This window comes from Morone saxatilis, unplaced genomic scaffold (genome assembly GCF_004916995.1).
Source record: "Morone saxatilis isolate NCDOM2014 unplaced genomic scaffold, NCSU_SB_2.0 Contig12, whole genome shotgun sequence".
Taxonomy (NCBI): Eukaryota; Metazoa; Chordata; class Actinopteri; family Moronidae; genus Morone; species Morone saxatilis.
The window spans coordinates 15883145-15902318 of NW_023339674.1; the positions used below are offsets into that span (position 1 = coordinate 15883145).

General features: G+C 40.0%; 2 protein-coding genes across 4 annotated transcripts in view; both read left to right on the top strand.

Moving 5' to 3' along the window:
• The window catches only part of cdc34a (cell division cycle 34 homolog (S. cerevisiae) a), a 34685-nt gene that overhangs the window by 13841 nt on the left and 1670 nt on the right, over window positions 1-19174 (top strand). The window lies entirely within an intron of this gene.
• On the top strand, window positions 8201-15760 carry LOC118321593 (C2 calcium-dependent domain-containing protein 4C). The gene is made up of 2 exons (XM_035652974.1): window positions 8201-8309; window positions 9220-15760. The coding sequence occupies exon 2, from the start codon at window positions 9276-9278 to the stop codon at window positions 10527-10529; it is 1254 nt and encodes a 417-aa protein (XP_035508867.1). The 5' UTR covers window positions 8201-8309; window positions 9220-9275; the 3' UTR covers window positions 10530-15760.

The window sequence follows — 19174 nt, forward strand, 5'->3', positions numbered from 1 at the left end:
GGGGGGGGGGGGGGGTTGTCCTCAGTCTGCACTGTCAACAGGCCCTGTGGTTCCTCCTCACTGCCAGGAGTGCTCCGTTGCACACTCAAGACACATCACCAACATCCAGCAGTATTTCAGATGATTCTCAACGCCGCTGTAACCATGTTTCCGTTAATATCCGCCGATCGCTTTAGAAGATGTGCTGAGAAGTGTGGAGAAAAAGCGCAGAATTAGGGAAGGCATGGGGAGATAGGGTTGACCTTTGAGCATGAACAGGAGAATGTGGTTCTTCACTAGCATGCTGTTATGATGTGTTTGTGGTTTTAGATCTGCTATAAGGGGTCAGGATTGTGTCCAGGGACAAAGGTCCTCTACTCAATTTTATCTAAAACTGTTGCATTGTGAATGGGCTGAGGGTTGTCCATTTTTTGGGGGGGGAGGGCTTCTTTTACTGTTTTGATGTAATCTTTCGTTTCCAAATTGTGGTGTGAGCTGCAATGTTTTCTATCTTATACGTATTAAGTGCTACGATTATCGACCTGATTGTTAAAAACCCAGGATTGTTCATGCAAGAATGAATCAATTTGCCAACTTATTGTACACGAAATATCATACGGCAGAAAAGTTCTGCAGAACCAAATTGACACACTCCACACAGTAATTACTCCAGCCTTCTATCAAGCCCCGAATGCTCAGAAATGAGCCATCAATAATCGATAATTGCCCGATGTCCATTACACAGCCTATTGATGATCCTCTCCCCTCTGTTTGGATGTTTTAGGGTGAATGGGATTTCATTTTTGTCAAACTACTGTTGTTGTTTTGTTATCGTCTTCTCCTCCCCACTCGTCCCCCAGTTCTCTGAGCTCTGATTGGTGGCAGCATCACTGAGGGGGAAAAAAACCCAGCAATTAATTACAGAAGAACCTCAGGAAAATAAATAAAAAAATAAAAAAACGACTACCAACCAACAAACAAACATCCTTTTCCAACAGAGTGAACCTGACCCTGGGGAGTCTCACTTTTTGGCTTCAAAGGACTGTTTACAATCTCTACCTTGATATGCACATGTGGATATTTGACGATCACTTGATGTTTTTTTTTTTGTTTTTTTTTTTTGTTTTTTCTTGTTTATGTTTTCTTTTTTTCTTATGGTTTGTAAATCTATTTAAAATCTGAAATAAAGATCTTTATTAGATATTGATTTGTTTTTTTTTATTGGAATCTGGGATAGATGGTTTGATCATTTTGATGATCTCATTGGTTTCTCTCTCTTCTGTGTTCTCTTATAGACACTGAAATGGCGAGTGAATGAAATTTGAATGAAACTCAGGGCTAGCTCTGAGAGGTAAGACTCGTGTCCTTCCTTTTTCACTTTCATTTATTGGCTGTTGGGTTTTTTTTAAACCTTTTAGTGGAGCTACAGTGTGAGGAAAGTGCATGATGAGATGTGTACCCAGTAGTCACCCTCCTAGACTCAGAGGGTGGTGGAGACTTTAAAGGATTTCCTGATGCTTTCCATGCTTTTATCCCCTACAAGTGGGAATTTAGGATTACTTTTCTGAATGTTTCTTGTCTTCTGTTCTCTTCTCCACTCTAGGAAATGTTAAGTCTTGGACGGTAAGACATTTATGTATGTTCTCTTGAGGTCTGTCCATTCCTCCTTGCTGAACTCGTTATTTCAGCCCTGCGTTTCATGAGATAAAATCATCTCTGTGCCTTTTTTTCTTTTTTACATGTAGTGAAATGGATCAAAGAGCAAAGGTCATACACATTCATGCATAGAGGATCAAGAGCTATGTGGAGTTTTGCCTTTATTGGTTACATGGCTCAGGAGTTCAGACTTTGGTATTATATCCTTACTTAAATTAAAATTCCACATTACTCTGCTCCTCTACACGTGAGTGCCTCAAGTTTGCTCTTTTGTCCATGTTTGCATCCCATGATCTACCCATCGATCACACCATTGTCTTACGAGCCATGCTAGCGGTGTAGCTCTATGGATGGCAGAGTCGGGTCTGTTCACCACGTTGGTCCAGACTGAATTATCTCAACAACTAGTGGATCTAATGCTACCTGCTGATCGCCATGTGGTTTTAGGTGAAATGTCTCAACAACTATTGGATGGATTACCATGAAATCTGATACAGAAACTTCTAGTTCCCCTCAGGATGAATCATGATAGCTCTGACTTCTCATCTCGTGCTGTCAACAATATAGTTTCATGACCAAATACCAAACAATGTAATATTGTAATATTCCCATCAGCCTCAGCTGTACTTGGGATTTAGAGATAATTAGCAAATGTTAGCAATCTAACATACTAAAATAAGATGTTAGCATTACATCAACATGTTTGCATTGGCAATGGGAGCATATTAGCATTTAGTTACAGCCTCATAGAGCTGCTAGCATGGCTGTAGACTCTTAGTCTTTTTAGAATAAGAATGGTGCTTTAATGCACTCAATGGCACGAGACGACACAAATCAGATCACCAGTATGGGCTAAAATATGGAAACTTAAAAGCCTCACAACAATTGTGAAAAGCCTGTGCTCTGATACTGTTTACATACTGTAGGAGACAGGTTTGTCTTTTTATGTCATACTGACTACTAGCCGGTTTATTGCATTATGGTTTCCATTGACTCTTGTCAAACCAAACCACCAGCCAGTTTCTGTCTCTGTTTAAGTGGGATAGTAGAGTGTCATTAGCAACTGGAGTAACCCGACGACTGCAGTAACTATGTTTTTATTGATTGATCACATTGTGTACCGAAGAGATATTGCAAGCAACATTATTACAGCAGTTATCTAAAAGCTGATCTAATGAGCCCCGAACAGTTTAACGATATAATAAACAAACAAATCATACATGTGAGGAAACTTCAGAACATCTCATTATCTAGCGTCTGAGGCCGCAGATGATTTCCCACGCTTCCTTATATCTTTCCTAATTGCATCATACTGTGTCTGCTTGGCTTCAAATATAACACTTTCAATAGGCTGTTAGATTATTAAATAGATCCTTCCAACCTTATAGGCCTTCAACTCTCCTCGTATTTTCCTGCCTTTGAAATGTGACACATCCTCTGATTAAAAACCTGTGAGATGCTCAATGAATTCTCTCGTCAGCGTTCAAAAGGGATGTTTTGTTTCACTTGCTTTTAGTCTTATTGGACAACGCAGCTATTTTCAAGAAAGTAATGAAGGTTCCTGTCGCTGTGTCTTTTCTTACAGGTGCTTTTAAGAGTCAATGTGATGCAAGGAAACTGAGGTAAGACTGTGTTTGTTCTTACTTGAGTAACCATACAAACACCACTAACCTTTTTTTTAATGGAGACTAAATGAGCTCATATTATTAACTGCTTCCAGGGGATTGTATGTGTGTATGTTTTACCTTGGCTCTAATAGATCAAATCACTTATTACTGTGAAATACAGTTTGGTTTGGTGTGTTCAGACTGTGTGATGATTAGATCTGTACCCTGCAGTCGCCCTTGTGATCTGGGTGGTGGAGACTTCCTGATGCTGAACACACAAACTATGTGCTTTTATTATTTTCCTGACTGCTTTGTGCCTCTAGGGGGCAGCAACAGCTTGTTTCTTGTTACATTTGAGCAGCTAGTCTGAAAGCATCAGTGACCACAAAGATAATAGATTTAAGAGGTCAAAACATGAGTAGGATTTTATAGTAACATTTCTTTCCAATATTATCAATCAATAAAAATGTGTATTTTTCTTTTTTTTCTCAGCTCAAACTTCTGTGATTCTTCAATCAGCGCCACAAGCTGTAGCCACAATGCTGTCCTGCCTGTGTTCTCCAGTCGGGGGCGCTGCCATTCTGCTTAAAAATACAGACACAGACAGTAATATGGGCCATATATTTCACCCTCTTATATCAATGTGCCAAAGCATCCTCTGGTCATTTCCACATTTCTCATCTCCCAGTGCGACTCTGTAACTACTGCCAGTATAACTCATATGCTGTGTCGTTATATGCTGCCCCCTGCACATGAGTTATATGGTTTATTATCTCCACTTTCTTATTTCATCCCGGTAAAATTGACTCACCTATGGCTGCCTGTAATCTGCTGCTGGAAAATGAAAAGCATCAATCTGTGAAACTCCTTAAAGTGAAGTTTCACCTGATTGTTTGTTTGAAAATTGTAGATCAACATATTGTATGTTGGCGTTTCAGGCCAGCTCTATGTGTAGTCTTTCCTTTCTGTTTGCAGCCCTTTACCAACACATCCCTCCGCTCCCAGGTCATCCCATCAGTATCCCCCAACAGAGATATACCATCTTTGCTGCCGTGTCCATCAAATTTGTTTCCTGTGGTGACAGGTCTGACCTTTTGCCCTGCGTGTGTCCAATCCAAATGCCAGTTCAGCGGACCAGAACGAGCAAGACACTCAAATGGTCCTGGCATTTGCAGAATTGCTTCCCTCTCTGTGGTTTTCTTTCAAGCAGTGTTTTTTGTCTGTAAAGGATAACACTCTGCTTAAACTGCAGGGTATAAACCTCACTCCTGGATCAGAGCCAGATGTTACAACCCGCACTGAGTCACATGTGTTACTCCAGCTGGCTTCTCCAGACTCCCAATGACTAGACTGAGTCAGAGCCCTTGGTGACCTGTGGATAGCTGGACGTCCCGAGGAATGAGTGAACCGGGTGAACTGTAACAGACCGGAGGGGTGAAGACATGTGAGATGAGATGAGGAGAATAGAGAGGTGGTTAGAGAGGGAGGGGGGAGGTGGGGGGATTGATTCATATGTCAGGATATCAGATGTCTCCAAGGCAACAGAAGTTGTGAGGAAGCGGGTTGGCAGGAAGGAGAAAAAATGGATGGCAACAATAAGAGAGAGTGGGGTAAAAATGGACCCTATGACGTGTCGGCCATAATGAGTGACCATATGTGCTAAGAGTCAATGCAGACACACACACACACACAGTAAAAAAGAAACAAGTGAGCAAACCTGGAGGAACACTACACCTCCTGCAGGGCTTTTGTGCAGCTTCTGTTCAGCCTAATTTCTGTGTACACGACCACAACTCCTCCTTCGTATCTTTCCAGGAAGTCAATTGGACGTCAGCAGGGAAGATGGTGGTGGAACACTCTGTGGGTTGACTCCCTCAGCTGCTTTTTTCCACATATAATTGCATTAGTCGCTGCCTATGTGTTGGTACGTCTGTCCGTCCATGGAGAGAAAAGGCAACACGCTGGAGCTGTTGTGTATTATTCACTGAGGAAGAACACTTTTAGTACTTTGTAATAGCTTCAGTGTTAGACAGACATAGACATAGGGTTCGGCCCCTTAATGAGAGCAGAACAGACACATTAACCTTTTCTGTTGTCTGTCCTCCTCAGACGCTTGTGTACCGATCTCATTATTTCGTAAAGGAAGCTGTTAACAGTGTGAGCATGAAGTGGTATGACATTCAGCTGTTCCTCAGCAGATATGGTTTATATTTTGATAAACTTTCAGATGTTCTTTTTATATTTATCGTACTTATAAGGTCTCTCGTGTTTATAATAACACTTCAAGGTTTGTAATAAAGTTTTAAAACACTGATTAGTCAACTTATAGAACTAAATCATTTAAGAAATTATGTAAGAAAGCTTAAACATTCAAACTTTACAACTTCTTTTCTATAGTTGTCTGTGATCATTTTTATTAAATATTTACATGTAGATTGTTGTTGACACACAGGGACATAACAAACGAGGTTTTAAAGCACTGATGCAGAGAATTTACACTAAATTATTAAATATCTACATAATTTCTAATCAAAATGTGCAAACATCTAATACAGCCCCAATATCAGTGTTCATCCATGTGTTTTTATCTGTTTTGTATTACAAGAAAATCTATTTGAATTTGTCACTTTGGGTTCTAGAAAATTGTGATGAGCTCTCAAACAATTACTTAACAATATAATTAGTGGAATAATCAAAATGATGACCAGTTGCACCGAGAATAAACCGACTAGTCTTGGGGTAGTTCTGAATTGCATAACTACAACTGATTCAGCACTGAAACCTTTTAAAACACGTTTTGCTTGATAAGTGTAACAGGTTGAGTGTCTGCTGGGTGCTGAGTGAGCACTGCCTGCCTCTCTGCTGGCTTCAGATGACAGACAGCAGTGGGTGAGGGTTTAAATTGGGCTCTGCAATCTATATGGTAAGTGGCTCTTTTTACAGGTTGATTACATCAGACAATGACCTCCGAGAGGACCTCAGAAAGCAAGACGTGTAATTATCTCCACTCAGAGGTGGAATAGCTGACATGCTTTACATGCCAGACTGAGGTTGACGTGATGTGGGTCCTCGCCACTACAGGTTGAACCATCAGGACCGGGTTCCCTTTCACAACCTGGTGAAGGATGTTATGTTGAAGGTTTATCCTCCTCTCTAGATCTGGGTTGTCACTGCATATTTGCACCTGTGCGTGTGCAAACAGACATAGATATGTTTGTATGTGGGCTGATAAATGTTATATGCATTCTGTATGCACCTTGCTTGACTGTCAGTTGACAAACCTTACAAATTGAATGTATTAGTTACAGAAGTCTTATGTGTCTGAGAGCAAATATCCATACATCTGAGTGAGCTCAGAGGCAGATGTAGAGAAATATTCATTGGAAGGCAAAAGGGTGGCAGAAATATATGCTGATTTAATCACAAACAATCACCTGTATCAGCATTTGCTTGGAAAAGCCTCCAAATGAATATATTTGAACTAAAAATCATTATAATGGAACATTAGTAACACATTAAATAGAAATATCCAATAAATTAATTTATTCTTTTCTTCAGACATTTTTCTAAATGTCTTTTTTTAGTTGAACTTGAACCTATTAATTAGTCTAGAATGTGGCCATAACAGATCATTAAATAATTTAAAAACTTTTAATATGTTATTTTCAAAATAAATGTACATTAATTTGTTACCTTTTACATTTTCTCAAGCTTGCACATGAGAAGTAGTCCTACAAACACAGTTTCTTTGACATATTTCTGTATTTGAGCAAGAATATTTAATAAATAGATATAATATATAGAGAAATACCTTGATACTAACAAGTTTTCATGTGTTTTTAAAGGAGGTTGGAATTAGAAGTTGAACCCAAGATCTCATTTACTGTAAAGCTCTGCTCGTTTTCCTCTGCGAGCTCCCAATTAGCTGTGACAAGAAGGGCATCTGGATCCAGAACAATCAAGCTCATCTCATTTTCCATCTGAGTGAGGCAGAGGCAGGCAGAGCTGACACCTATTCCAGGGCTATTCACATTAAATGTCTGTTAATCAGCTGTTTGTAAAGCTTTTGTTGCGGCACACTCACAGCAGCTGACATTTACATTTCTAAATTCCTTCCTCTCAAGTCAATGCAGGGATGTTATTGGCTCTATGCAACTGACCTCTGATAAAGCAGAGGCTCTACCCCTCTCAGTCCAGGGCTTACACGACACTTGACTCAAAACCAAGCAATCTGGACAAATAAAGTGCTTTTTGTCCTGCAGATCAATGAAATCAGTGGGGCCCCTTCCTATTTTAGACAGACAAATGTATTTGTTGCCATAGCAAAGTTTCCAGGGAAACCGATCAGTTGGTTTAAACCCGAAGAAAGACAGACAAAAAAGGGAAGAAGGAAAAAAAGCTGTAAATTGAATTAAACCACACAGCACACAGGTGCATGTGCACAACACAGCATTGTCTTTCTCACCTGCATGTGCTTTTCCTGCTCAAATAACCAGAGTCTTATTATATACAATGAATTACTGAGACACAAAAGCTCTGTGCTAGTGGAAAGAAACAAGAACAAATGTGACTCTTCTGAGGCTCTTCGACAGAGAGCCATATTGAAATGCATCAGTGAAAACAATTAAACTGTTTCTATTCCTGGGGAAAGAAAACACAATGAATAAAGCAGACTGTGGTATCCTTACTCTTATTTTATAGGTTATGTGACAAAGTACACTTGGAGCACACTTGGAAACTGCGCAGATATCCCCATAAAACATCCTGATGGTGATGAGTTCAGACTGCGCTGGTTAAAAATGTTCAACCCACCTGTAAGATTCCTTTGCCTCTGATATGTAACCAGTGTGTTTTCCAGTGGGTCCTGTTGGGAAAGGCACAGTTTGATCTTATTGGTCAGCTGCTGCCCTGTGCCGTCTATAAAAACGCATGACAGGAGCTCTGGAGCGGAGACTGTCTGAGGGTGCAGAGCAGCGCCGCGCAGCGCACAGGATTCACCCGAGGAGGAAACACCTGTTACTGACGGAGCAAGTGGACGGAGAGGAACGAGTGCTTTGCTTTAGTGCTGTAAGTATATTATTTATACATTTCTGCAGACAGGAAGAGTGCGTTAACCCCATGAAGGCATTGGATGTTTGAGGATTTGGAAAACGCACCGGTGCGCAATTTGAGGAAGCCTCCTAGCACCTGTTGAACTGAATATTCGTTTGTAACTTTTATAGAATATTTTTTTCTTTTGTTTAAATAAATCCAAATAATCTAAAGGAGCTGAAAGACAATCTGTTGTTAGATAATTTATTTTAGGAATATTAATATTGTTTAATCTGGGGGGGGGGGTTTAGTAAATCTAATAATCAGAATCAAATGTGAATTTTCACTGTTTAACGAATAAAATGCACATAAACGGTTCTTAGTTGTAGCAGGAGGAGGGGGCAGAAATATGTCATATATGTTAATACAACGTCGATTAATAGTAAAGCCATTTAAAACAGAACAGTGAAGTATTCCCTTTCTTGTTGTTAATCTCTTACTAGATTGTCTATATTTACACCAATCAATGAAGCCACTCTGTTGCCTAAAAACAATTATGCTTCTGTTTCGCCTGTTGTAAATATTGTAATAAAGTTGAACTCTGGTTGATTTTGTATCATCTGTCCGTTCAAAGACTTAACATTGCAGCCTATTGAGACGTGTTGGCTGTTAGTTCCTCTTCCCTGAAATGTAATAAGCCTTGTAAATGAACTGCGGTTCTTCAAAGGAAGCCTTTTTGAAGCGAGTCAATAGCTCCAAAAGTTAAGCTCAGATTCAATTGCAATATTTACTGTTTATTAAGTCCTGATCTTTTAAATACTTGAGGTTTCCTCGTAGACTGCACATCAGAGCTTCAACACCTTGGTGTTATTTTTATCTCTCTGGTCCCTGTGGAGAAACCGTCCTCTGATCATTTGCATCCTCCCCTGTGTGTTATTAATTACAGACACACCTGACTGCATCTACACCACACACCCACACATCCCACTGCCTTGTGGGACCATGTGGGTTCTGGATAAGATCCGCGGGTCGGTGGAGACTGGCGTGCTGCGACAGGGGGAGAACGGAGACAAAAAAGGCGCCACGCCGTCTTACAGCAACGTCCTCACCCCAGATAAGATCCCAGACTTTTTCATCCCGCCAAAGCTAGTGAGCACCCCTCCAGAACCTGAGATTCCTAGCCTGAAGCCCAAAGAGGGACTGCAACCCTCAACTTCAGAGCAAACCATTGGCAGTGGAAAGAAGATCAGCAGCCCAAGAAGTCCACGGCTGGTAGCCAAGATTGCAGGAGACACCAAGAACTTGCTGAGAGTGGCAAACCGTCACATCATACAGATCGAGAGTGCTGATGATGTTGTGGCTGGAGACACCAATGCAGACCCCCAGTCGCAGACGGCGATGTCCCTGCCTTACATCCCCAAGACTCACACACCTTATGGCTTTGCAACCCTGAAGGAAAGCCCCCACACTCGCCGCAAAGAGTCACTCTTCCACTGCGAGCACACCAGTCCCATCACCTCCCCGAACACCCAGAGAAAGGGGAAAAGCAGCGATGGGGGAAACCATCTGAATCCAGCTGACTTCAACACCTCTCACATGAATCCTTATCGATACTTCAGCGGCGGGGAAAGTGATACCTGCTCCTCCGCTGAGTCCTCTCCTTTCAGCTCCCCCCTGCTCTCCCGCTCTGCCTCCCTGCTCAAGATCTTCACCCATGAGACGCAGGCCAAAGTCGTGAAAGCCAAGAGGACGTTCGCTCGCCACAGTTCCCTCTCCACCGACGAGTGCAGCTCGGCCGAGCCCAGCCCCAATATCCAGCGAAGGCTCCATGTGCCCTCCTTCCACGGAGGTGCTGGGGGGTCAGACCACGGGCTCCACCGGGAGCACACCATCAACCTGCACAAAGGCGGGTCGCTGAGGATCAGCGCCAACTACGACTCCAGCACCTCCCGCCTGCTCATCCGCATTCTGGCTGCGGAGAGTCTTTACGACAAGCACTTTGACATCAAGAGCATCAACTGCTGTGTGTCCGTCTACTTGAACCCGGGCAAGCTGCAGAAGCAAAGGAGCAACATTATCAAGAACAGCCGCAACCCGGTCTTCAACGAGGACTTCTTCTTTGACTCAATAAGCTCGGTTCAGGTGAAGAACCTGTCAGTGAAGTTCAAGGTGGTGAACAAGGGCACCAGCCTCAAGAGGGACAATCTGCTGGGAGAGCGGGAGGTGCCTCTAACAAAGCTGCTTTCAGGGCTTTAAAGCCACAGGGGGCAAAAAAAACAAGGATGCTGATTGAAACTTTAATTAGATGTTTGCACTGGTTTCTATACAAACGGCTCTTTTTATTCCAATAGATGAAAAAGGCGAACTACAATAAAGGGAGGGGACAACAAAGGGTTTCCAGTAAGTGAAACATATTCCTAGAAGGAGGGAGGCTTTCTTTTGAGATCTAAAAAAAGAAACACCAAGCTCAGAAAATGAATCACTTGATGGACGGATGAAGGATTTGTGGTGGTCGAGGCCTGCCTGGTTGAATGCTCATTAAACCAAGCCGGGCTCGACAGCAACAGATGAATTCAACAGATGAAAGGTTTTTTTTTCTTTTCTGGACGTATCTCCCAGCCAACTTCCTCAGCCAGGTCTGGTTCAAAGGTTGGACGACACCTGTGCATCAGCCTGTCTCACTGTCCTTGCCTGCATTGTGTTCGCCATGCGTGGCGGTTTTTTATTATTGTAATGTGACAGATATCCACAGCAGCACAGGATGTGATTCTGCTTTAGCTACATCATGTGTTCGGCACAAAGATGTTTTTGTGAATCAGTGCGAGCTTTGAAGTGGCACTACATCCTGATGTGCAAATGACCCTTTGATCCCAGTTGCCATGGCCCACCTCCTACAGGGGAAGGCAAGGGACAAATAGAGCAGTCACAATAGACACATTTACATGCACATCGAAAATAGAATTGTAATGTGATTAGTAATGCAAGTAAGACTAATCCTGTGATTGCATAATCTCATTATGTAATTATTAACAGTTCTTAGTAACAGTTAATATCCCAGTAACGTATAAGTGCTGCAAAAATCTCAAAGTTTTGTAAATTTAGTAAAGTTAAAGGTGACCTAGTAAACAAATGTTGAGTTTACATTCAGTGTGTCTTACCAAAATCCACTGTGTGAGTCGAACCTTCCTCATAAGACGAAATTTGAAAATATTATAGATCCTGCATTCTTTACGTCAGTGTTCACTTGCTAGCGTTCTTCTTCCTGACTGCCTTTGTTGGCACATTGTTACATTTGTTGGAGTGTTAAACCAACTGTTGATCAGCAGAATAGTGTGAAACAAGCAGCAAGATGTGAACTGCAGCACGACTGCACGACACAAACAAAATGGGGACCTACTTTTACAATCATTAAAAAAAATCTCCACAGAGTATCTTTAAAGTTTATTTTTCTTGAGACAAATTTACAAAAGTTGTCTGTGCAGTAAGAATATTTGAACCTCGTTCTTATGCAAAACAATGTATGTCAAGTAAGGTGAAAGTGAAATTAGAATTTTTATTGATTCTAGTGACACATTCAGACGCTCTTGAAACAAGTTGATTTCTATTGTTCCAACAGAAAGGTTGAAATATTCTTAGTGCACTCGAGGATTTCTTCACTTATTTTATGAAAGTTAAGTTTCAAAACTCAATTATAGACAGAATGTATGCAGTGTGAGGTACCTGGTCTTTAATAGCCAAGTCTTTAACTGACTCACTGAGTTAATGAATGTGGAGCTATAAGGAAGAAATGTTTGCAGGATATATGAGAAAATTCCTTCGTATATTTGATATGCATTTTATTTCTGTCTGGTTGATGAAATCTCTTCAGCCTGTGTGGACGCTCCAGCTGCAGACTGTCACGCACGCCTCATCCAGTGTGGGCACCTTGATTAAATCTTTTGCAACTAGGCAACGGGCTCCTGCCAAATAGATCCGACCAACATCTTCTCTCTCAATTCAGATCAGTCGGCGATACCTTGGTGTTATTCTGCACACCAAAAACACAGCAGCAGGGACGATCACCTTTTTTAGACACATAAAGATCTTTTAGACGTTTAAAATTTCTTTCCACTCTATTTTCCATTTTCTAAAATGTTCAGTCACTAAGATGAGTCAGTCAAAATCTTCTCTCCCAACATTTTTTTTCTAAAGTAGCATCTGATGGATAGCATTTTATAAATTACTTTAATAGAAGTGGCAGTGACAAAGTGCTTTATTGTGATTTAACTGCGTTTTGATCAATTTTGACAGCAGTGGCACCAGAAACGTGATTATTAAAAGTCAAATTAAATGCGTCTGTCATGTAAACAGAATTTAACACTCGTCAATTTATGCAACCAGTAAAATACAGAAAAATACTTGTGTGCATGTAAATGTATTAAATGTCTCATATGAGAAGAACAGAGCACTGGCGAGTACCAGTTGCATGGCATGAATATGTCAGTGACATCCTGGTGTTTGCATGACATGCTCAAAGTTTTATGAAGCCCTAAAGCCTTACTATATGTGTATGTGTGTGTGTGTGTGAGTGTGAGTGTGTTTTGATTAGCATGACATTTTGTCCAAAATTGTTCATTTTCTATGTACAACATGTAGTATTTTGTAAAAATGTTTTTGATTGGTTTGAAATGACTCGAAACGTGTGCTGGATTTGTACTGTATATAACTACATATGTACTAGTTTCTACGATTGTCAGTGAAATGCCAATTATGCACCAGCGAGTGAGAAGTGCTGATGAGAGGCATTTTAATTATGTCTGTTTCAATGTTAATGAAGCCCGGGGGAGGAGGCAGAAATGTCAAGAAAGAAATGAGGAAAACACGGCAACGAGGAAAACTATGTTATGTGTTTTGACATGAACATCCTCGATGTACTCTGCTGTCCATCTGATGAATTAGAAGAAATTGCATGTGATTGCAGCCTCGAGTGCTCGACAGAGGAGAGCAACTACAGACAGAAAAGAAGTCAGAGACATCAGAGTGATGCAAATTACTGAGGTTTCTCACACACTGCCCCAAAGCTTCAGTTTAATTCTGTGAGAATTACTTTCAACTGGTGTTTGTAGCTCACTTGTAGCACTGCTATTGATATGGTCTATATACTTTATATACAGTGACACTGCTGGTTGTTATGGTGTGAAACTCGGGTGATCTGTTGTAATCCCTGTTGCAAACATACAGTGCCTGCTCGTAGAGTTATTGTATTTTCTACTCAAACTTCCTAAATTATACTCAACTTGTTGTTACCAAACCCTTTCTGAGGTTTCTTCTAGCATGACTAACATACTTAAGTAGTGTCGGTACTAAACGTCAGTGGATTCTTATTGTTTAGTGGTGGGTTGACTTGTGTTCTGATTGTAGATGAGGATTTGCTGCCGAAACAAATGTTTATGATGATGATACCCCTGAAATATGGGTGACGTATTCCGCAAATCGTCCAACTGAGTCTTATTTTTTTTATAATTAATAGTTTTGACTGTTTTCATGTGGCTTATCATTTAATAGAATTGAAATGCAGGGAGATAAACAATAAACAGTTATGCGACTGCTTCTGCCTGGCCAGGCTTAGTTGCCGTTATCTGGCCTCGTCACAGGCTCGTAGCTGCAAATGGTGAAAAGTTCGGTCACATGTCTGAGTAGAACAACCTTATCTGTAAATATATCTAAAGGAATATCTATTGTAGCTTAAACAGATAGTCTTACCCAAGTCTTACCTTGATAAGAGGTTAAAAAAAAAACTGTTATACTTAAAAAGTTTGTCTTTAACTTTCTTTCTATGCCACAAGCTTACCAAAATCCACAATAGATATTTGATAAGAAACCCATTTTGGACCCATGTTTCACTTCCTGTCTCCGAATGGTTCCAGAAAAGGCAGAAACCGAAGACAAGAGTGTAGGCTTTAATATGTCACATTTGACAACACAGCAGCACAAAGCTTTGTACACTTTGTGCTGCTCTTGTGGTAGAGTTTGAGCTGAGCTGGAGGCTCAACGCATGTCTTATATTGGACAATGCTGAGAGGTGATAAGTCCTGATAAGCCCACTTGGAAAAAATGGACAGTACCTTGTCTTTGTTCCCCTTAACTTTCTGAAAAGACAAAGCATCCTAAAATCCTCTATTTAAACAGTACTTGTACTTTTTTTGTCAAATTATGTAGATGCTCTAATAAGTTTAACTAGACACTAGCCTTGATGGAGGCTTCAAAACAAATTTGATTCTCACTAGTGGGGAATGAAATATGTGTCAAAGGCCTTGTTGTTGCTACATAATTCATCAAAAAAAGGTTCCTCTGTTCAGCTTCTCAGGCTCAGCTCTACTTTTATCTAAGATAGTCTCCTGCTACTATTAGCATGTTAGCATTAATCTTAAAGTGTAGCTGATTTGACATTTTGAGAAAATGTCATGCCAAGAGTAAGATGAGAGGATTGATAGCACTCTCATATCTGTAAATTAAATATTGAGCTAGAGCCAGGCAGGGATTATATTAGCTTAGTGTAAAGATGGAAAACAGGAGGAAACAGCTGGCCTGTGCGTGGAAATAACACGCCTACCAGCATCTCTGAAGCTGAGTAATTAATAACCTACATTATATTTCATTTGTTTAATCTGTACACAAACTGAAATGTCAGAGTGGCAAGTTGTGGTTTTAATGGGGCGCAAGGTGCTGAAACTATTGGCAACCAGCACAGTGATCAAAAAAAGGTTAACATTTTGACCTGTCGGTGGCGCTAGATAAAATGTCAGTCGAGCTCTAAACTTAACTGGATTCTCCCTCTGAGGACTATGAATATACCAAATATTATGACAGTTCATTCGGTATTTATCAAAACATTTTCAAGATCATAAGATATTTCAAGTGTTGAACCGACAGACATTGCTGTCCCCAGAGTCACACTGATTGTGTGGTTAAAAAATGCCAACCTTTATCTGATCTACAGAAGAATTAACTTTCCCATTATCCCTCCGCCTGTTGTTGTGGAGGAAATCAGTCCTCATATCTCTGCACTCAATAGCTGTTTAATTAGGTACAAGGTGCAGAGGCTTGACTGATAACATTTAAAATGAGAACTGAGGAGAGCGTCAGTGCCTGCGTGTGTGAGAGACTGAGAGCGGCGGGAGCCAGTTGGATGTTTTATTTCATTGATAGTCACTTTTTATTCCTTAAGCTGTTTTGATAAACTGTATATATGCTGTAGCGTCTCTCAAGTCTTCCTGTCTTGACAGGTTCTCTATGAAAAATGAAACTGAAAAGTGCCGGTCCGTTACTTGACACCGAAATCTTTAGTTTATTTCCAGGCTTAGATAAACAATGGAAGCTGGTTTCCATGTGCTGTTGCTGTTCTCGTTGTGCGTCTGGCCTACTTTTTTTTACTGTGATGCTACAACCACTGACAGCTGTCCTCTGGTTACTTACTGTGTTAATGGGTGTGAAGTACTTTAATTAAAGGAAAAGTTCCACAGCATCTCTGCTTTTGTCGTTATTGATTTACAGTTAATCTGTGCACGTATTTTAAAGCATTAATATTGCATGTTGGTGCTCACAGACAATGAGGGAGTCAGAACTGAAGGTCTGACATGTGTATACAGCCCGACAGATGTAGGCCAATAAGAAATCTGATGCATTGGTCAATACTGTTGTTTTCCAATTTTTAAATGGTCTTCAATAAGCTGCCGAAAATATAAACCAAAACACACTGGACTGTTTGAAAAATTACTGTCACAAAGATAAAATCAAGGATGTTTTTATTCGCTCATAAAAGGGTGACATTATCGAGATACATACATCAACATTTTTGATAAGGACTCACTAATTTACTCACATTTGTTTCAAAGATTTGTGATAAAAATATGTCATGAGGCTGAATATTGATAATACACTTTATTATCAAATATGTGACAGTAAATACAACACAATACACTTTACTAGAAATAAATCATCATAAATAACTATACAAAACCAGTATATGTTCCAATGAAGAAAACGGAGGGTCAAATAGAAATAAACAATAGTGTTCATTGTTGGCATTTCTTTATATACAGCAGCTGCCAAGACTTTACCAATATGTGATAAGTTAATACTGGTTGATCATTTGTGCTCCATATTGTGCACGTAGAGCTACAACTTTTACTTAAAATCCCCTGGAACTCCTTTTCCAGCATTTTCTTCCTTTTACTTTCTGAAACTCTTTGCTTTTAAAACTTATGGAGTTTTGTACAGAGCCACTGCAATGAATATACAGTATAATCTAATATAAAACTACGGGTATGAAATCAAATCCAGAATGAAAAATGAAGCTAGTTACTTCATTTATTATAAATTCCCTTTTTATTTTGGAGAAATTCCAAACAAAACAAGTATGTTTATTTGTTTTTGTATAAATATAAGCAGGTAATTAACTAACTGCATTATGCCACTTTCCATTGGTCATCTGCTGCCGATGTTTCCTGTACAACAACAACAACAACAACAACGATACTGTTCAGCTCTGTCTTGTGTCTCTGAAGCTGTTAGGAGATGCAGGTAAATGGAACATTTGCTTTCAGCATTAAACAAGCAGACATAAATACTCAACCACTCAACATTAATAGTAACATGCAATACCAGTAAAAAAAACAATAAGTGATAGCAATAAGTAAAAACAAATTAAAGCAGGTATAAAACAATTAAACGGATATAAACAGGCACTCTCTTGTTGCTGGGAACAACAGATGGTGCAAATTAATTAATGGAGAGTAAATTAGGTGATTTTATTGCACCTCATAAAAAGTAATGTTAAAATCAATTTCACCCGGGGATTGAATACCTCGGCCTTAAAGGAAACATTTTTTTAATAGATTGTATCACTGGCAGCTTTGTTTGCAAACTGCTGCTCACCTATACTGTCACTGGACGCCTTTATTAACTTATTCAAGTGGTCACTAATAATGTTTTCGTACCAAAATAAAAGACTTTAAGAGTCTCAACAGACTGAACTGTAAGTGTGTTGATATTAAGAAGAAAATCATTGTTTTTTACAGATCAATCAAGTTCTCATCAATAACTGTTCAACACCCATTTCTGTCCTCGTGATGACTGGGAAGATTTGATTAGTGAGCATGATCATACAATAAGAGATATAAAAATCTTGATTCGACCCTGTTGTGCTCAGCAGGTTGGGAGACACACATTTCATCTGCACATCATGAATAAGAGAGGAAAAGGTGCTTGTGACTGACAAGATGGAAACGTCCTCATTCCCATCACGGCTCTCCTCTGACTTTGAGTAAATTCCCAACATTTTGGGTCAGTAGAGTGTCACCACCTCGCTCTTCGCCTTCCCTCATCTCTGGCTGTGTCTGCCTCTGTCCTTTCTGTCTTTCTAATTACTTGATTTTACCACAGTAATGTGACACTCTTGCTCCCTCAGACACCGAGTCTTGTTAATGATGTCCTCCCACTTAAAATCCCATATCCAGCAGAGTTTTCAACCCCCCGTCTTTCTCAACTGCTGTCCCCCTTCTACCTATAGCATCAACAGCGCCCAAAAACAGAGATATTAAATATCTCATCTCTACCATACTGTCTTTAATTGGCAGGGTAAAAATACTGGACCATCACCATTATCCTCAGGGTGGAGTCAGTCCTGGAGCTGCCTGTTTAGAGAGGAAGTGTGTGGGAGGAGGGAGGAGACAGGAGCTGTTACACACCAGGGACAAACCGGTAATAACCGCTGCCAATGTCACATTTCTATTCCTCTGCATGCTTATTTGATTTTTTTGAAGCATCATTAAAGCTACACTAATTGATATTTTCATGATAACATTAGTTCAAATGTATAATCTGACGTTGGTTGCTTGTCTGTCTGCAGTTCCCTTCAGCTCTGAGGGAGGTTTTAGCGCCTTTCATTTCATTGTTTTAGTTTTTAAGGTCTACAATGTTAATAAATGTTGGTTCACTCTCACTGCTTATATCAATATTGTTTCAAGCTTCAGCGCACAGCTGTTTTCAGGATAAAAGCATGGATAAACCCACTTTACGCTTGCAGCTCAGCACCAAACGACAGACATTAGAACCAGATATTTTTTCTCCAGAGTTGGTGGAGACCAAAACAGGAGAGTGAATATTGGACTTTTATCAGGCGGCAACAAACATGACTACAAATAAACATTAATGTGTTTACAGGCTGTTTCACCAACCACCAAGTGTTAAAACTACATTCTACAGCCATCCTAGAGGCTTTATGAGACTATATTTCAAAATCAGCTGTGCTTTGAGCTAAGTGCTAACATTAGCATGCTTTGAATGCTTCAAAGAGAATGCTAACATTAAGCAAGTGTAATGTTTACCATCTTCAGCGTCTTATAAATGTTACTATTCAAATTTAATTCTGAGAAGAATATGAATGTGTAACACATTTCATGGCGATCCATCTAACCCTAGTTGTCATGGTATTTTAGTCTGGACTAGGGCTGCACAATTAATCGTAATATTATCGAAATCGCAGTATGGCCAAGTGCAATATGCCAACTGCAGGAGGCAAAATGTGAGACAAAACAGCATTATGATGAACTATTCTAGTTCTGCAGAGACTCCCTGACCTACAAATCTTGTTCCCCAGATTTAAGAGAACATGTTTGTAGATACCCCCCCAAAAAATATCACATCATCATGATTTTAATTGTTTTTTCAGTGAAAATTAAATGTGTGATGCAAAAATGATCATTAATGCACTAACTGCAAATCATATCACAACCAATATCTGTCGCAAGAATTGCAATATGAGGTTTTTAGCACATCATACAGCGCTTGTATTGTCTCCACTAGTGTCCAGCAACCTAACCTCAATCTCTCATTGTCTCTATGGCTTGCAGAATTTGCAA